This window comes from Oncorhynchus tshawytscha, linkage group LG16 (assembly GCF_018296145.1).
Source record: "Oncorhynchus tshawytscha isolate Ot180627B linkage group LG16, Otsh_v2.0, whole genome shotgun sequence".
Classification (NCBI taxonomy): domain Eukaryota; kingdom Metazoa; phylum Chordata; class Actinopteri; order Salmoniformes; family Salmonidae; genus Oncorhynchus; species Oncorhynchus tshawytscha.
The window spans coordinates 40,360,984-40,381,481 of record NC_056444.1 but is presented as its reverse complement, the minus strand read 5'-3'; the positions used below and the strand labels follow the sequence as shown (position 1 = coordinate 40,381,481).

At 46.2% G+C, this 20,498-nt stretch overlaps 1 protein-coding gene across 5 annotated transcripts in view; it reads left to right on the top strand.

Annotated features, from left to right (window-relative positions):
* The window catches only part of LOC112215649 (voltage-dependent L-type calcium channel subunit beta-2), a 131,608-nt gene that overhangs the window by 14,105 nt on the left and 97,005 nt on the right, over nucleotides 1-20,498 (top strand). The window contains exon 1 of one of the 5 annotated variants that reach the window (XM_024374856.2): nucleotides 8,420-8,640. The exons of the other annotated variants lie outside the window; for them this stretch is intronic. Within the exon in view, the coding sequence (XP_024230624.1) occupies nucleotides 8,593-8,640 (48 nt within the window). The 5' untranslated portion in view covers nucleotides 8,420-8,592. Of the gene's footprint in view, nucleotides 1-8,419; nucleotides 8,641-20,498 lie in introns of those variants that run through there. 5 annotated transcript variants of the gene reach the window in all.

The following is a 20,498-nucleotide window of genomic DNA, read 5'->3' as shown; positions in this document are numbered from 1 at the left end:
CCTACAAACCTGACTCAGTTACACCAGCTCTGTCAGGAGGAATGAGCCAAAATTCACCCAACTTATTGTGGGAGGCTTGTGGTAGGCTACCCGAAACGTTTGACCCAAGCTAAACAATTTAAAGGCATTGCTACCAAATGCTAATTGACTGTATGTATACTTCTGACCCATTGAGAATGTGATGAAAGAAATAAAAGTTTAAATCAATCATTCTTTCTACTATTACTCTGACATTTCACATTCTTAAAATAAAGTTGTGGTCCTAACTGACCTAAGACAGGAAATTTTTACTAGGATTAAGTTTCAGGAAATGTGAAACTGAGTTTAAATGTATTTGGCTAAGGTGTATGTAAACTTCCAACTTCAACTGTAACTGGTTGCCTCGAGTGGTATAGTATAGTACCTGTTAGGTCCATGTCCCTGAAAGATACTCTGCACCCCCACAACGCTACTCATTTCCATGTGTTCTTATTCAGATAGCACAGATTGTGTTGCAGAGCAGTGTATCACGACCCTCAGCTATTTGTCATGGTCACTGTGTCACCAGAGAGTGAGTGATGATCACTTCTCTGATCGATTGTGAAAGTACCCCCCTCTTCATCCCCCCTCCTCTACCCTCCTCCCATTGCCTCCGAAAGGTGGAGAGGTCTCTGCCTGCATTGATGCTCCTTCATCAAAACAGTGACACCTGCTACACCTGCCACAGAATGAAGCATTGACGTGATTTATCAACACATCGAGGAAAGAATGTGCCGTGTTTCATTCTGACGAGTGAGCTCTAAAAAGGTTTACCCAGTCCAGATAGGGAATTAATATATATTGATTGATTACAGTAGGTGTACAGTAAGCATCACTGGAGGTTATCTGTACGTACTATTACAGTGCATTCGGAAAGTATTCAGACCCCTTCCCTTTGGCACGTTTTGTTACTTTTTACAGCCTTATTCTAAAAATCAATTAAATAAAAAAATACAGCATAATGACAAAGTGAAAACAGGTTTTTAGAAATTGTAGCACATTTATTACAAATAAAAAACTGAAATACATTATTTACATAAGTATTCAGACCCTTTGCTATGAGACTGAGCTCAGGTGCATCCTGTTTCAATGGATCATCCTTGAGATGTTTCTACAACTTGATTTGGAGTCCACCTGTGGTAAATTCAATTGATTGGACATGATTTGGAATGGCACACACCTGTCTATATAAGGTCCCACAGTTGACCGTGCATGTCAGAGCAAAAACCAAGTCATGAGGAATTGTCCGTAGAACTCTGAGACAGGATTGTGTTGAGGCACAGATCTGGAGAAGGGTACCAAAACATTCCTGCAGCGTTGAAGTTCCCCAAGAACACAGTGGCCTCCATCATCCTTACATGGAAGAAGTTTGGAACCACCAAGACTCTTCTTAGAGCTGGCCGTCCGGCCAAACTGAGCAATTGGGGGAGAAGGGCCTTGGTCAGGGAGGTGACCAAGACTCCGACGGTCACTCTGACAGAGCTCCAGAGTTCCTCTGTGGAGATGGGAGAACCTTCCAGAAGGGCAACCATCTCTGCAGCACTATACCAATCAGGCCTATATGGTAGAGTGGCCAGAGGGAAGCCACTCCTCAGTAAAAGACACATGACAGCCCCCTTGGAGTTTGCCAAAAGGCACCTAAAGGACTCTCAGACCATGAGAAACAAGATTATCTGGTTTGATGAAACCAAGATTGAACTCTTTGGCCTGAATGCCAAGGGTCACTTCTGGAGGAAACCAGGCACCGCTCATCACCTGGCCAATACCATCCCTATGGGGAAGCATGGTGGTGGCAGCATCATGCTGTGGGGATGTTTTTCAACGGCAGGGATTGAGACTAGTCGGGATCAAGGGAAAGATGAACGGAGCAAAGTACAGAGAGATCCTTGATGAAAACCTGCTCCAAAGCGCTCAGTACCTCAGACTGGGGCAACGATTCACCTTCCAACAGGACAACGACCCTAAGCACACTGCCAAGACAATGCAGGAGTGCCCAGCCAGAGCTCAGACTTGAACTTGATCGAACATCTCTGGAGAGACCTGAAAATATCTGTACAGCGATGCTCCCCATCCAACCTGACAGAGGATCTGCAATGAAAAATGGGAGAAACTCCCTAAATACAGGTGTTTCAAGCTTGTAGCGTCATACCGAAGAAGACTCTGTAATCGCTGCCAAAGGTGCTTCAGCAAAGTGCTGAGTAAAGTGTCTGAATACTTATATAAATGTCAAATTTCAGTTTTATATTTTTAATACATTTACAAAAATAATTCTAAAAACCTGTTTTTACTTTGTCATTATGGGGTATTGTGTGTAGATTGATGAGTGAAAAAAAACAATGTAATCCATTTTAGAATAAGGAATTCTAAATGTGGGGAAAGTCAAGGGGTCTGAATACTTCCCGAATGCACTGTATAGGGAATACAGTACCATTTGGGACACAGACCGTTCTTTTGTCAAACTGGCCTGGCCTATAGAGAACTGTGTTTGCCCCTTTCCCCGACCATCTCTCTAGCCTTCGATATGACAGTAGAAGTCACATTCCGATTGTCCTCGTGACAAATGTCTCTTTGGAACCTGTGGAGCGTACTGGAGCAGAGAGAGTAGCAGCATGAACAAAGAGAGGGGCTCGTCACAGAGAGATTATGGCTGCGTCTGAATTGGCACCATATATCCTATAGTGCTCTGGTCAAATGTAGTGCTCTATAGCCTCCTGAGTGGTGCAGTGGTCTAAGGCATTGCAGTGCTAACTGTGCCACTAGTGATCCTGATTTGAGTCCAGGCGTTGTCGTAGCTGGCCCAGCGTCATCCGGGTTCGGGCAGGGTTTCCCGGCAGGGATGTCCTTGTTCCATTGTGCTCTAGCGACTCCTGTGGCGGGACAGGTGCATGCATGCTGATACGGTTGACCAGGTGTATGGTGTTTCCTCCGACACATTGGTGAGGTTGGCTTCTGGGTTAAGCAGGCATTGTGTCAAGAAGCAATGTGGCTTGGTTGGTTGTGTTTCAGGTGGATGGACGGCTCTCGACCTTCACCTCTCCTGAGTCCGTGGAGTACAGGCGATGAGACAAGACTGTAACTACCAATTGGATACCACTAAATTGGGGAGAAAAAGGGTAAAAAAATAAATACAAATAAAATAGTAGTGCACTATTTTGGGAATAGGGTCCCATTGGATAATGGCGCCAGAGGGGATAGCTGTTGTTTTGTGAGCCCCTAACCAACTGTGCTATTTTGTTTGTTTTACTCAGATTATTTCTTTAATGAGCCTGACGCAAAGTATATACTGCTTCCTCAAGACCAGGCCTAAATCCCTGTCATTCACGCGAAGTAAAGATGGAAATATAGGGGGCGAAGATCGAGGTGCCTTGTGAGAATTTGTCAGTGAGTGGGTAACCCAACTCCACCATCCATTCTATTGGCCAATGTGCAATCACTGGAAAATAAACTGGATGATCTCCATTTCTCGATTATCCTACCAATGGGACATTAAAAACAGTAATATTTTATGTTTCACCGAGTCGTGGCTGAATCGACAGCACGGATAATATAGAACTGTCTGGGTATTCCATGCATCAGCAGGACAGAACAGCTACGTCTAGTAAGACGAGGGGTGGGGGTGTGAGTCTATTAGTCAATAACAGCTGGTGCGCGATGTCTAATAGTAAAGAGGTCTTGAGGTATTGCTCGCCGGAGGTAGAGTAACTCATGATAAACTGTAGACAACACTATCTACCAAGAGTGTTTTCATCTATATTATTTGTAGCTGTCTATTTACCACCACAAACCGATACTGGCAGTAAGACCGCACTCAACGAGCTGTGTAAGGCCATAACCAAACCAGAAAATTCTCATCCAGAAGCTGCGCTCCTAGTGGCCGGGAACTTTAATGCAGGCAAACTTAGCTAATTTCTACCAGCATGTCACTTCCAAACAGAGGGAAAAAAACTATAGACCACCTTTACTCCACACACAGAGACGCATACAAAGCTCTCCCTCGCCATCCATTTGGCAAATATGACCATAATTCTATCCTCCTGATTCCTGCTTACAAGAAGAAACCGAAGCAGGAAGTACCAGTGACTCTCTCAATACGGAAGTGGTCAGATGACGCAGATGCTATGCTACAGGACTGTTTTGTAGCACAGACTGGAATATGTTCCAGGATGCATCCAATGGTATTGAGGAGTATAGCACCTCAGTCACCGGCTAAATCAATAAGGGCATCAACGACGTTGTCCCCACAGTGACCGTGTGTACATATCCCAACCAGAAGCCATGGATTACAGGCAACATCCACACCGAGCTAAAGGCTAGAGCTGCCGCTTTCAAGGAGCGGGACACTGATCCGGAAGCTTATTAGAAATCCCGCTATGCCCTCAGATGAACCATCAAACAGGCAAAGCAACAATATAGGACTAAGATTGAATCCTAGTACACCGGCTCTGACACTGGTCAGATAAGGCAGGGCTTGAAAACTATTATGGACTACAAAGGGAAAGCCAGCCGCGAGCTGCCCAGTGACGCAAGTTTACCAGATGAGCTAAATGCCTTTAATGCTAGCATCAAGGCAAGCAACACTGAAGTGTGCATGAGAGCAGCAGCTGTTCCGGACAACTGTGTGATCATGCACCCCGTAGCCGATGTGAGCAAGACGTTTAAACAGGTCAACATTCACAAGGCCGCTGGGCCAAACGGATTACCATGACGTGTACTCCGAGCATGCGCTGGCCAACTGGCAAGTGTCTTCACTGACATTTTTAACCTCTCCCTGACCGAGTTTGTAATGCCCAAGAAAGCGACGGTAACCTGCCGAAATGACTACCGCCCCATAGCACTCACGTCGGAGGCCCCAACAAATCCACAGATGATGCAATCTCAATCGCACGCCACACTGCCCTTTCCCACCTGGACAAAAGGAACACCTATGTGAGAATGCTGTTCATTGACTGCAGCTCAGCGTTCGATACCATAGTGCCCATAAAGCTCATCAATAAGCTAAGGACCCTGGGACTAAACAACTCCCTCTGCAACTGGATCCTGGACTGCCTGATGGGCCGCCCCCAGGTGGTAAGGGTAGGCTTTGTCCCCTCCTGGACTCCCTATTCACCCACGACTGCATAGCCAAGCATGACTCCAACACCATCATTAAGTTAGCTGACGACACAATGTTGAGACAGTCTATAGTGAGGAGGTCAGAGACCTGGCCGTGTGGTGCCAGGATAACAGCCTCTCCCTCAATGTGAGCACGACAAAGGAGCTGATTGTGGACAGGAAAAGGAGGGCCAAACAGACCCCCATTAACATCAATGGGGCTGTAATGGAGTGGGTCGAGAGTTTCAAGTTCCTTGGTGTCCACATCACCAACAAACTATCATGGTCCAAACACTCCAAGACAGTCGTGAAGAAAAGATTTGTTGTGGGTCCCCAGATCCTCAAGAAGTTCTACAGCTGCAGCATCTAGAGCATCCTGACCGGTTACATCCCCACTTGGTATGGTAACTGCTCGGTATCTGACCATAAGCCACTACAGAGGGTAGTGTGTACAGCCCAGTACATCACTGGGGCCAAGCTTCCTGCCATCCAGTATCCTGTGCCAAAGAAAATTGTCAAAGACTCCTGTCACCCAAGTCATAGACTGTTCTCTATGCTAGCTGTACCGGAGCTCCAAGTCTAGGTGCAAAAGGCTCCTTAACAGCTTCTTCGCCCAAGCATTAAGACTGCTGAACAATTTATCAAATGGCCACCCGGACTATTTACATTGACTCCAAGCAGGCTGTCATGTGCCTTTTATTGAGGAGTGGCTTCCGTCACACTATTCTACCATAAAGGCCTGATTGGTGGAGTGCTTCAGAGGTGGTTGTTCTCCTGGAAGATTCTTTAGGAACTCTAAAACTCTTGTCAGTGACCATCGGGTTCTTGGTCACCTCCCTGACCAAGTCCCTTCTCCTCCGATTGCTCATTTTCACCAGACAGCCAGCTCTAGGAAGAGTCTTGGTGGTTCCAAACTTCTTTCATTCTTAGGGACCTTTAATGCTGCAGAAATGTTTTGGTACCCTTCGCCAGATCTGTGCTCGACACAGTCTTGTCTCGGAGCTCTGCGGACAATTCCTTCGAACTCATGGCTTTTGCTCTGACATGCACTGTCAACTGTGAGACCTTATATAGACAGGTGTGTGCCTTTCCAAATCATGTCCAAGCAACTGAGTTTACCACAGGTGGACTCCAATCAAGTTATAGAAACATCTCAAGGATGATCAATGAAAACAGATGCACTTCTGTTTTTTGTATTATTCTAATTTTTCAAAACTGTTTTGCTTTGCCATTTTGTGGTGTCTTGTGTCGATTGCTTAGGAATGTATTTTATTTCATCCATTTTACAATGATGTGGTAACATAACAAAATGTGGAAGAAGTAAAGGGGTCTGAATACTTTCCGAAGTCACTGTATATTAGCAGCAGCAGTGGAGGAGAGGAGAGAGAGACACCATCAGTGGCTGCCATTGCCCTGTGGAGCGGTGTAGGGGCCACCCGTGTTTACCACTGTCTGTTTTAGTCACAGCACAGCAGATGCAGCTTTATCAGTGTCATCTCTGCATAATATTAATACATTAGCCGGAATCAAAAAAAGAGCAACATTGTCCTATAAGGACGGCAGACACTGAAGACACTTGTTGACATTTTACTGCATTGTTCGGCGCTAGTGCCATAAGCATGTTGCTGCACCCGCTATAACATCTGCTAAACTGTGTACGCGGCCAGTAAACTTTGATTTGATTTGGATTTGAAGTGACTCCCTGGCAGTTCCTGTAGAATGAAGAGAGTCTGAAGAAATGCTGCTGCTTACTGAAAGTGTGTGACGCTAACAGCACAGCTCACCCCTGGAGAGGAAAAGGCAGAGTGAATGTACTCATAAATACCGGCCTTTGAGACACCGAAAGGGAGAGGATTCCCATCAATGGGAGAGAGAGAGGGAGAGAAAGTAAAAGAGATGGTGAGCGGTAGAGAGAGAGAGGGAACAAGAATGAGGGAGAGACGGATAGTAGAGGGAGTGAGCAATAAAGAAATTATTTTGGGGTGTGCCGTCAGGGTTGATGGAGGCAGAGGGAGAGAACGTGAGGGTAAAGCTAATGTTATAAGCTGGTAGTGCCGGTGGCCAATTGAAATTCATTCTGTGTGTGTCTTCAATGCAGGGAGGCGACAATGATAAAGATAGGGGAAACGCACAGCAACAGTCTCTCTCTCTCTCCTTCCCTATCCCTCTGTTATGCCCCTTTCCTCTCTAAGCTTCTCTCTCTGTCTCCTTCGCTATCTTTCTGTTATGCCCCTCTCCTCTCGGGGAAGGGTAGGTTGAGCGAGTGCGGGGGGGGTAAGGAGATGGAAGGCTTGATCACAGCAGAGACACAGCAGTGAGTATATAAGGTCTGGACTTAATCATCTGTTAGGCGGAGTGCACTGGGCAGGGTAAGGAAAGAGGAGGGGGAGGGGGGGGAGAGAGGAGCGATGAAGCCAGCGTTCCACTCAGTGCTCAGACATGACTGAGTCAGAGAATCTGTGACTGCTCTCTGCACCAGAGGGAGAGTGAAAGAGAGAGAGAGTCCTGCTACTGCTGCTGCTCTCTGCACCAGACAAACAGACACAACAAGACACACCGTCTCATTTCTCCCCAGCCAGCCCAGCAGCCAGCTCTCTGTCTGAGCCTCTGCCCTGACCACTGCCCTGTAGAACTCTCCCTGCCAGCAAAGAAGAGAGAGAAAAAGCCCTGTTGACTCTTTCCTGTCCACCCATCTGACTGAACCCAAGGTGGCAGAGAGGGAGAAGTGGCGAAGGCGGCGCCCCCCCATCAGGAAGAACAGCGGTCAATAAAGGACACCAGTAGCTCCACCTCCGCGTCTGATTCAGAACCCATGTCTGCACCGCGTGTCCCCCAGGAGCCTCTACAGGACACTGTCACAGCACACACACCAGAACCAAGGGAGCCAGCCAGCCACAGCAGGGAGCTGAAAAGCAGCAGCACTGCAGAAGATTTGGTTAAAGCTAGATAGAGGAGCAACCCTGGGGTGCTGAAGAGAATAAGGAATAAGGATTTAAGGTGGGGTAACTGGCAGTGCTGCAACAGACCTGTGCCTCACTCAGAGGCACTCTACTCTCTTTGCCTCTCTGCTGTGCTGTGGGACATGTGGGCGGGCTGGAGGGCTAAGGAGGCACAGGGTCGAATTCACCGTGGAAACTGCCCTGCCGAGAGTTAGATAGTGCTTGGGTCTGTCTGTGAGGATCTAAGTGCACGTGTGGAAGGGGAGGAGGGGGGCTCGGCGTGGATACGACAGTCTCCTCTGCTCTCTATTGCTACTCCGTCCCTCTGTCTCCTTCCTTCGTCCCCTCCCTCTCTCTCTCTTTCTCTCTTTCTCTCTCTCTCTCTCTCTCTCTCTTTCTCTCCACCTCCACCCCTCCTCTCCTCTCCTGCTCCCCCCTGCGGGCAGAGTGTAAAGCCATGGACCGAGGCTGAGTGGATGCTGCTGCCTGACACGGTGTTTGTGAGGCGGCTGCCGTCCATTCCTGAACCCCCCTGGTTCCCTTCATGCCGTGCTGTGGGCTGGGCCATCGCCGGAGAGCACAGCTTCCATACGTGAGTCTGCTGCCTAATTCTCTCAATTTAGGACAGAGACAGAGAGGGAACACCGGAGGCATACTGCGTACTGCATGAGTCTTAGTAATGCTCTGCTGTTGTCAACAACAAATACACTGAGGAAACGGTTCATGTAATGACGCTTTCTAGGAATACCTGTAGCTCGTTCAAAAGTCATGTGTATGTGCGCATGCGTGTGTGTACATGCAGGCACATGCACATGTTTTCGGAGTGTATGTATGTACATGTTTGCCTGAAAGTGTAAACACATACACGCAGGCACACACACACACACACACACACACCTGTTTATCTGCAACCTTGCAGATTTCTCTGCACCCTGTCTAACTGAGACTATACACGGTCTTACTGAGACCATTTTTTTTCTCTATCGACTCTCAGCAGACCGGCAGCTCTCTCTACAGAACTCTGCCGTTTGGCATCATGTGCACCCAGCCAGCCAGCCAAACTAAGAGGCAGTCGATTGATCTTTTATCCCATGTTTATATGGGGACGGACGGACGGAGAGAGATTAGGATGCAGTCAGTGGGCGGCAGAGAGCGATGTCCACATGGCTCATGCTTGGCTGACGGCAGAGTTTTTAATGGGCTTTACTCCGTTTATTTCATCCCTCTTCTTTGTGTGTGAGTGTCTGGGCTGTAATGCTGTCTAACCGATAGAATGAGTTTAAGGGGGGACAGGCTTTTCATTTGTACATCAGCCTAATGGAGCACAGTGGGAGAAACATTCAAGGGTTCCTCCTCCCTGGCATTTAAGGGGGGGAATGGCAGGGCAGCGGGAGACTTGGTCAACATGAGACGAGGTGCTTCCGAAAATCTGAAATATCTGCCATTTGTGTTGCTTTTTCCCCTAAATTTGACTTTGGGCTGGTTCAGGTCTCTAACAGTGCCTGATTGTCTTGGTATGAGTTTTTGGGTGGACTCATGCCCAGTTATAGACAGAATAAATAGAAGTATCTTGGCTCTGCACAGTATACTCTGACACAGTAGCAACTGTTTTTGCCACACACATACACACACACACACACACACACACACACACACACACACACACACAATCTATAACAAAAGGACTGCATAGACAAGAGATAATCGTTTTATTGCATGACTACTGTCACCACTAGATGCCCCTATAGCACCTTTCAGATTAGACGATTTATCCACACACACACACACACACACATTTTACACATGCACCTAGTACCGCAGCTTTTATGTTACTATAATCAACTCACGATGCAATAGTGCAGTAGTGACGTTTCATTGGGTTCACCTTTGTATGAATTATGATGTCACTCCAGATCTCAGACAGAGCTTGGATGTTATTGTGAATAGAATGCTCTTAGAATTGGTCTATAGTATGTCATTCCATTATGATGATTTCACTGGTCCAAATCAGAGCCAACCAGTGCTTACAGTAGGCTACATACATACAGTGTTCGTCCCAAATTACACCCTATTCCCTATTTAGTATAGTTTATTCACTATATGGGGAATAGGGTATAATTTAGGACAAAGCCACAGAGGTTCTACATTAATTTATATGGACAAATTACTCCAGTCCAATCAGCATACAACACATGCAATGTGCTCCCAGTACAGCTGTTATATCAGACAACTTAAGTCTTTTTGCTGACATAATGGTTGTATATTATCCACTGCAACGACAACAAAATCCTCATTACCGCTCTTCCTCAGTGGTCTCTGTCTAAGTCAATTTGACCATGTCTGAGCGGCATGCACACTCATGCTGCTGTGGTCTGGATTAACATTTACAAAAGAGTGTATTTTAATCTGAGTGATGAGTGGATTAGTGCAGGGCTGCAGGCAGGATTTAGGCTTACTGCTCCTGTACAGCTGGAGAGATGGCTGTTGTCCTACTCCGTACTTTGCAGGATGCTCTGAGCAGAGGCCAAGAACTCTCTCTGTGTGTGGGATGCTTTTAAAAATGCAAAAGGCATTCCTTGTGGAAGGGTGAAACTAATAAAGAATGTAATGATTTCATTTGTGTATACACCGAGTGTACAAAACATTAAATCAAATCAAATCAGTGAAGGAGAACCTGCAGGTTTTGGTAGCGGGCCGTGTCAGTGGCACTGTATTGTCCTCAAAGCGAGCAAAGAAGTTGTTTAGTTTGTCTGGGAGCAAGACATCGTGGTCCGCGACGGGGCTGGTTTTTCTTTTGTAGTCCGTGATTGACTGTAGACCCTGCCACATACCTCTCGTGTCTGAGCCGTTGAATTGTGACTCTACTTTGTCTCTATACTGACGCTTAGCTTGTTTGATTGCCTTCTGGAGGGAATAGCTACACTGTTTGTATTCGGTCATGTTTCCGGTCACCTTGCGTGATTAAAAGCAGTGGTTCACGCTTTCAGCTTTGCACGAATGCTGCCATCAATCCACGGTTTCTGGTTGGGGAAAGTTTTAATAGACGCTGTGGGTACAACATCGCCGAAGCACTTGCTAATAAACTCGCTCACCGAATCAGCATATTCATTAATGTTGTTCGACGCTATGCGGAACATATCCCAGTCCACGTGATCGAAGCAATCTTGAAGCGTGGAATCCGATTGTTTGGACCAGCGTTGAACAGACCTGAGCACGGGTGTTTCCTGTTTTAGTGGTCAGCTTTTCCCGAAAGGAGGGCGGGGGAGGGCCTTATATGCGTCGCTGAAGTTAGAATAACAATGATCCAGGGTTTTGCCAGCCCGGGTCGCGCAATCGATATGCTGATAAAATTTAGGGAGCCTTGTTTTCAGATTAGCCTTGTTAAAATCCCCAGCTACAATGAAAGCAGCCTCAGGATATGTGGTTTCCAGTTTACATAGAGTCCAATGAAGTTCGTTCAGGGCCGCCGATGTGTCTGCTTGGGGCGGAATATACACAACTGGGATTATGATCGAAGAGAATAATCACAGTCGTGTATATTCTCCCCCAAGAAGACCAGGAGCCATACCCCGTTCAAAGGCACTTACATCTTTTGTCTTGCCCGTTCACCCTCTGAATGGCACACAAACACAATCCATGTCTCAATTGTCTCAAGGCTTAAACATCCACTGATTTGAAGTGGATTTAACAAGTGACATCAATAAGGGATCATAGCGTTCACCTGGATTTACCAGATCAGTCTATGTCATGGAAAGAGCTGGTGTTGCTAATGTTTTGTACATTCTGTGTACACTATGGCCAAAAGTATGAAGTATATGGTGCATATGGTGTGGTAAGAGCCCAAGCACGTTCATGTGATTCTATCTGCTTTTGAACTCCGAGACTGCTTCCTTCCGTGACACACCACTCTTTCTATGACACTCCTCTCACATGTTTCCAGTATGGAGGCCCAAACCGCTTGTTTTACGTCGGAAATGGGGCGGAACACAATTCCGCTCGCGATGGAATTTAGAGCACGGAGGGAGACCTTGCTGAATGGGACTCGTTCTGACTCTGACACGCAGCAGACTAAAGGGCCATGGCAGTCTCAGACACTGCACGGAAACTGGGCTAATTGAAGACAGCAGGCCCAGCCTAACTGTTTTGTTCACTCTTACTGGTTCCCATCGTGCAACGGGACTGGAGAGTAGTACATTTGTAGCCTGTATAAGAGCTTAGCAGCACATTCAGCGTAGCAGTAGTCTTGGTTCCGGTCTTTTTTTAGCTAGAATTAAACTCCTTGCCACTCCTGTCGTTTGCCAAAGACATTGGCCTTTTGTCAATCTCCACGTTCAATATGCAGGCAGATTCACGGCGCAGTTGCACCATAAATCAACGTCATGGAACGTAAATGGAACATGAGGTGTGTGCAAATCTGTCGCAATCTAGAATGATCATTTTAAGAACAACAATAAGCAATACTGTTACGACCTGCTGCGGCCATTCCCTTGTGAGAAGGCAGTGTCAATGTAAGATAGTGTTGATCAAAGTGGCAAGAGAGGACTGTAGATGAGAGAAAGATAAATAATGACACGGAAGGTATTAGGCTACAAGATTCAATCGAGATAGGTTTGCTTCACTTGCATACCGTTAATGAGTTGCTTACATTTCTGAAATGTTGAAATGCTCATTTCAGTTATATTATGTGTCCATCCTACCTTGGAGTCCAGACAGAGTCCAGACAGGCTACTTTAGGATACTTTCAGAATGGACATTAGTTTTCCCAATCTGCCCACTGTAATTATACATTATTTTCATTCAATTGAGTCTATGACGGAAACCAAGTGGTTTTTATTCTAGGCACAAAGATAATTTGACATCATGTCTAGATGATAAAAGGCTACACTGATCACTCAGGCTTCGCTGCCAATTGTATAGATGTCCACGTAGGCCTAATATTTAAATTGAGGTAATGTGCTCATAATCATTATTTTTCAATCCATAGTTGACGCCTCTCCTAATGAAAAGGCCATCATGCTGTGAGCTGCTGGACAGTTGATGCCCCTCCTAATGAAAATACTACCCTGCTGTGAGCTGCTGGACAGTTGACACCCCTCCTAATGAAAAGGCCATCTTGCTGTGAGCTGCTGGACAGTTGACGCCCCTCCTAATGAAAAGACCACCCTGCTGTGAGCTGCTGGACAGCACACTTGCATTTGATATGTGTTTATGGATGAAAACGTGAAGTAGGCATTTCCAAAACGGAGCTCAGAGGGGAATCGTTGATTGCCTGCTTTGCAATCTGTTCCCTATGTCAACAGCCAGGGTTTCATTAAATAGGCCTAGACAGTAGTCACTATACTTTTTGTATTTAATTTATTTTATTAAATTGACACATTTAGCCATGTTCAACTTCAATTCATTGGCACAAAACATTCATCAGAAATTTCTGGCTTGCATAGCAAAGGTAGAGTTGGTCACCTAAATTCACTGTAGTAGGCTGGGCCTAATATATTGGCTAGCATACAAATGGTGAATTAATAGCCCAACCTAATGAATGAATTAACTTCTAACTTACACATATGTCTTCTCTGTTTCCTTCTTGTGCAATTCATCCATCTCCCCTGGCATCTCCACTGGCCTCTCTCTCTTCCATCCACTGTGTATTCCCTTTTATAGCTCTTGAACCAGTAGCCTAACCCAATGCGTGTCCCAGAAGTAGCAATAAGCTATAATTTGGTCACTTATTTTGAACAATCCAAAATATATATATTTGTGATCAAATTTGCTGGTGGTAAAAATGCAATAAACGGGAATCCTCTTTTCTCCTTGCGTCTAATGTTTATGTTTACAATGGCATGTATATTATGTCAGAATGCCCAGTGATTCCTGACAGTCTAATTTGCATAAACATTGTCATTGAACGATAGCGCTGAGGGATATTGAATCAGGAATCAAATCTCCTCGAGCTCATTCATGATAGAATGTTCATATTTGAAGATTGCCGATTGGCCAGCCTCTTTGGCAAATGACAGGAGTGGCAAGGAGTGGAATGTAATAGCTGAACAGAGACTTCAACCAAGCCAGCGTAGCAGCAACAGAGTAGAAACTGTTTCCTGGACACAGGTTAAGCCTAGTCCTGGACTAAGGGAGCATTTCAAATCAAATCAAATTGTATTGGTCACATACACATGGTTAGCAGATGTTTTTGCGAGTGCAGTGAAATGCTTGTGCTTCTAGTTCCGACAGTGTTGCAGTATTTGACATGTAATCGAACAATTCCACAACAACTACCTAATACACACAAATCTAAGTAAAGGAATGGAATGAGAATATATACATATAAATAAATGGATGAGCATTGACAGAGCGGCGTAGGCAAGATGCAATGGATGGTATAAAATACAGTATATAGATATGAGATGAGTAATGCAAATAATATAAACATTATTAAAGTGGCATTATTAAAGTGACTAGTGATCCATTTATTAAAGTGGCCAATGATTTCAATTCTGTATGTAGGCAGCAGCCTCTCTGTGTTAGTGATGGCTGTTTAACAGTCTGATGGCCTTGATATAGAAGCTGTTTTTCAGTCTCTCGGTCCCAGCTTTGATGCACCTATACTGACCTCACCTTCTGGATGATAGCGGGGTGAACAGGCAGTGGCTCGGGTGGTTGTTGTCCTTGATGATCTTTTTGGCCTTCCTGTGCCATCGGGTGCTGTAGGTATCCTGGAGGGCAGGTAGTTTGCCCCCGGTAATGCGTTGTGCAGACCGCACCACCTTCTGGAGAGCCTTGTGGTTGTGGGCGGTGCAGTTACCGTACCAGGTGGTGATACAGCCCGACAGGATTCTCTCAATTGTGCATCTGTAAAAGTTTGGGAGGGTTTTAGGGGACATTCCATTGAAAGTGTTTATTATTTCAGGGGCTTAATCTGTGTCTAGGAAACCTCCCCTTACTTTCTAATGGGAAGTGTGGGATTTTGATACTGTAGGTTGTTAGATGTGTGTGCTTGTGCTTTTAATGGGTGGCTGAACGTCCAGATTAGCCTCGTTTTTGGATTTGGTTCATTAAGAAATGCTGGCGGCCATGACTTAATTCTAACGTGAATTGGTTTTGTGTGTTTGTTTCTTAAGTGTTAGCCAAATTCTTTCGCCAATTAGCTTCAACTGGCTGATGTGCTACCGTAGCAAAATTGGTCTGACTTTGGATAGCCTTTCTCCGGGGCTAGTTAGGGACCGTCAATAAATTACACAGTGTAAATGAGACAGAGCATTTTTTAAAATTATTTTTTACCTGAAACTGTAGTTAAATTCATGAATGCTAGCGCTGAGCTAATCTCCCCTGGTGAGTGTGTGGCCAGGAATTCCCATTTTTTTCAGGCTATGGGATCAGAACCGGAACGTTGGGCACTTTGTCTGGAGCTGTGGACACTTTGTCTGGAACTGGGCTTCCTTGGCAGTGGATGTGCGTTCCTCCACTTTTCCAGAGTGTAGTAGGGAAACATCCAGTAAAACGGGACTCCTAACGGAATGTCTTAGTTTCACAGTTTTTACAGGCTTTTTACATAATCTATCATCTCACCCTCAGACTAGTGGAAACTGTGATATGTCTGTGGAGGCCTTGTGTGTGTAACATACCTCACAGAGTGGGTGTGAGTGTGATGTGGACAGATCCTGGATCAGTGGGATCTGTCTGTAGGTGCTGCTTTGTAAATAGCCCTACTACAGGCCTGGGTCGTATACATTAGTGGACTAATTCAGGTAGGCCTCTCCCCATTTTGGCTTGCTTCTGTTTGGTTCCTAATTAATACAACCCTGGAAACAGTGACGTAATGATGATGGCGAAGTGGCACCACTCTCCTTTGGCTCGGCTTTTACGTGACTGATGCTGAACATGTAAAACGTAATAGCATACTGGTGGTGTCTGGTTAGGCTCTTCTCAAAATACAGCTTCCCTCTCTTTCCTATATCTGTCATGCCCTGATCTGTTTCACCTGTCCTTGTGATTGTTTCCACCTCCTCCAGGTGTCGCTTATTTTCCCCCAGTGTATTTATCCCTGTGTTTCCTGTGTCTCTGTGCCAGTTTGTTTCGTATGTTTCTCCTTTCTCTAGTCCTCCCTGTTTTGACCCTTCCCTGTTTCTGGACTTTGTACCCGCCTGCCTGACCGTTCTGCCTGCCTTGACCACAAGCCTATCTGCCACTCTGTACCTCCTGGACTCTGATCTGGTTTTGACCTTTTTGCCTGTCCACGACTCTTGCATACCATTGGGAGACATCAGGAGTTGCTACAGGGTACTGTGGAGGGGCAGGACATTTTATAGCTATTTTATAGCTACCTGCCCTATTAGGAAACACTTGTCTCTAGTGGGTACCAGTACTATGGTGAGTCAGACTAGGAGTTCCTTAATTCCCATCCCCTGCACAACAATCTAAGTCTCTCCGAGTGCTCATTGACTCTGGGGCTGATGAATGTCTTATGGATGCCATGATAGCTTCGGAGCTTGGTGTTCCCGCTCAGCCTCTCTCTGTGCCCATTGACGCTAAGGCACTAGACAGCTGCTCCTATAGTACGGTGGCTGTTCAATTAAGGGTTTCTGGTAACCAGTGAGACCACAGTTACTCCTCATTGTGTCTCCCCATGTTGTGTTGGGATTTTCCTGGCTCCAAAAACACAACCCTGTTATTGACTGGACCACAAGCTCCATCCTAGGTTGGAGTCCTTTTTGCCATTCAAACTTCCTTTAAGCAGCACAGCCTTCTCCAAGTCATCCTCTTCAGGATGTTAGCAAGACTGCTGATGTCTCTGCTATTCCTACTGAATACTATGAACTCCTGGAAGTGTTCAGTAAGGCACGTGCTACTTCCCTTCCCCCGCACCCTTATGATTGTGACATTGACCTTCTCCCATGCACTACACCACCTCGGGGTTGGTTGTATTATCTGTCTGGACCAGAGACCAAAGCTATGGAGGAGTCTCTGGCCACTGGGGCCGTCAATCCTTCTGCATCTCTTGCCGGTGCAGGGTCCTTTCTTTGTGGAGAAGGACAATACACTGTGCATTGACTACCAGGGACTTATCAATATCACTGTCAAAAATAGTTACCCCCCCCTACCTCTTCCTCTGCATTTGAACCTCTCCAGGGGGCTACCATGTTTTCCAAGTTGGAACTTCGGAATGCCTACCACCTGGTTCGGATACGCGAGGGATGAGTGGAAGACAGCCTTCAACACAACTAGTGGACATTATGTGTACCAGGTCATGCCATTTGAACTCAGGCTTTGGTCAATGATGTGTTTTGGGACATGCTAAACCGGTTTGTTTTCGTCTACCTGGACAACATCCTGTTTTTTTCCCGATCTGCCCAAGAACATATACTCCATGTCAGACAGGTCCTTCAGCACCTCCTGGAGAACCAATTGTTTGTGAAAGCTGAGAAGTGAGGTCCACCGCTCTTCTATCACCTTTCTGGGATATGTCATTGCTGAGGGCAATGTTTAGATGGATCCTCAAAGGCCAATCTACCACTGATGTCACATCAACCAACGTGCAGTTGCAAAGGTTTCTTGGGTTTGCACCCTGGGGGCCCCCCTCTCGGCACTCACCTCCCCCAAGGTACCGTTCAAATGGTCTCCAGCTGTTGACAAAGCCTTTGTGGACCTGAAGCATCGGTTCACAACAGCACCCATCCTCATCCATCCGGACCCCTTGTGTCAATTTGTGGTGGAAGTGGATGCTTCGAATGTTGGAGTGAGAGCCATCCTCTCCCAGCGATCTGCCCAGAAGCTTCATCCCTGTGCCCTCCTGTCCCATCGTCTCAATCCTGCTGAGAGGAACTACGATGTTGGCAAATGGGAACTCCTGGCGGTGAAGATGCGTTGGAAGAGTGGAGACACTGGCTGGAAGGAGCAGAACAGCCATTCCTGGTCTGGACCTACCATAACTTAGAATATCTCCGTTCAGCCAAGCGCCTCAAGGCAGGCCCAGTGGGCCCTCCTGTTTACCAGATTCAACTTTACCATTTCCTACTGTCCTGGGTCTAAAAATGTGAAGCCTGATGCTCTCTCCCGCCTATACAGTTCCTCTGCCACTCCCTCGACTTCTGAAACGATTCACCCTACCTCATGCCTTGCTGCCACTTTAGATTGGGGTATTGAGAACCTGGCCCAATGCTCCCAACCCGGACCTGAAGGGGGCCCGGCTAACCGGCTGTTTGTCCCTAACCCAGTCCGGTCCTAGAACAGGACACACTAGCCTTCCTTGTTTCTGGTGGCCCACAACGGTCCCTCACGTCTCTGCCTTCATCACCGCATGCACTGTGTGTGCTCAACAAGACTCCACGGCATGCTCCTTCTGGCCTCCTGCAGCCACTACTGGTTCCTCATCGTCCCTGGTCTCATAGGTCTCTTGATTTTGTCACTGGCCTCCCTCCGTCTGATTGCAACACTGTCATTCTAATGGTAGTCAACCGGTTCTCCAAGGCCACCCATTTCATGCCTCTCCCAAACTACCTCCTGCCAAGGAGACATACCAGCTTATGGTGCAGCATGTCTTCCGGATCCATGGACTCCCGGTAGACATGGTGTCCATTCAACGTTCTCATCTAAGTTCTGGAAGGCATTCTGCACCCTTATTGTGTCGTCAGTTTGTGGATGGAATCCGGATGACCAACGGTCAGTCGGAGTGAGCCAACCAAGACCTGGAGACCACCTTAAGGTGCCTGGTCTCAACTAACCCCACTACCTGGAGCCATCAACTGGTCTGGGTGGAGTATGCCCAGAACACTCCTCCCTGTTCTGCCACGAGTGCTCCATGGGGTATCATCCTCCACTCTTCCCTGAACAAGAGGTCAGTGTACCCTCGGCCCAGATGTTTGTCCACCGCTGTCGACATACCTGGAGAAGAACCAGGGCGGCTATTTTCAAGACCAACTCCAGGTATTGTTGACAAGCTGACCGTCGCAAGACCCCAGCTCCTCATTGGGCAGAGGGTATGGCTTTCCACTCGATCTGCCTCTTCGGTCCCGCAAGTGACGCAAGCTGTCTCCCCGGGTTCATTGGCCCTTTTCCCATCTCAAGAGACCTGACTTCCACTGCTGTCCATCTTGTGTTACCCCGTACCCTCCGTATTCACCCTACTTTCCATGTGTCTAGGATTAAGCCTGTCTCTCTGTGCCAGTTTGTCTTGTATGTTTCCAAGTCAAACAGCATATTTTTTCGGGACTTTGTACCCACCTGCCTGACAATGAGCCTGTCTGCCACTCTGTACCTCCTGGACTCTGATCTGGTTTTGACCTTTTTGCCTGTCCACGACCATTCTCTTGCCTACTCCTTTGGATTAATAAACATTGTAAGACTCCAAACATCTGCCTCCTGTGTCTGCATTTGGGTCTCACCTTGTGCCTTGATAATATCATCAACTTATCCTTAAGTTGCTTTTTCTTAGAATTTACTCACTAGTGATTGAGTGCTCGTGGTGATTTATTAATGATGTATACACTGTTGTCAGATCTGAGTTTTGCAGTAGTGTTGTAAAATTCCAGTTATTCCTAAAATGCCCAGGTATTTCAGAAATCCCGATTGGAAGATTCCTGGAATCAGGAGGGAATAAACATGGGAATTCTGAGAAATGTTGCAACTTTGCATGCATCACTGGAGTGGGTGTGAGCGGTCGGCAAACACTTATTTTTAATTAAAGAACTCAGTCCCGCATTAAATTTACTCTTGAAAGTTGTAATAGTCGAATTTGTGTCGTGCATCATCAGTTCTACTTGTCATGTTAGTCATTGCCTACCTTAGAGCTATTTTAGATGTTCCCCAATGCTGGAAGGGGGGCCCTGATTGCAAAATTTTGGGAACCCCTGTCTCTGACCACTAACACATGAGATTGGCTCACTGCTGTCAGTAGAAAGCATCTGTTTGGAAAAAGAATGCAGCCACTTTTTTGTTGTAAAGTTTGCACCTTCTGACATTTGATTGATCGTAGGCTATTTACCAGAATCATAATCAGTGTTGGGGTAGTGAACTACATTTAGTTCAACTAATTTAACTAAATTTTTCAGTAGCTTGGTGGTAGTTGAACTAAATTTAAATCTTGGAACTACACACTACTTTATTTGCACACACAAATAAATATGGGTGAATTACTCACACTTTATTTTCCCGACTCCGACCTGCCTGATTCTCACTGGAAACATTGAATATGACCCCAAAGTGATCTGTCTTGCAATTTGTAGTCTATGGCATTTCAGATTTACATATGATAATTTTCCCTATTAATAGTTTGGATGTGGTAAACTACTTTTTCAAATTAACTTTAGTTAAGTAAATTATAATTTTTCTTGATGCTATGCTTAACTTCTTCCAGTGTGAAGTAATTGGTTGCTTGGTATGCTATAGCTTCCCCAACACTGATCATAATGACATCCAATGTGGGCTGATAAGCTGTAGAAGAAAGTCATTGCCAGCTAG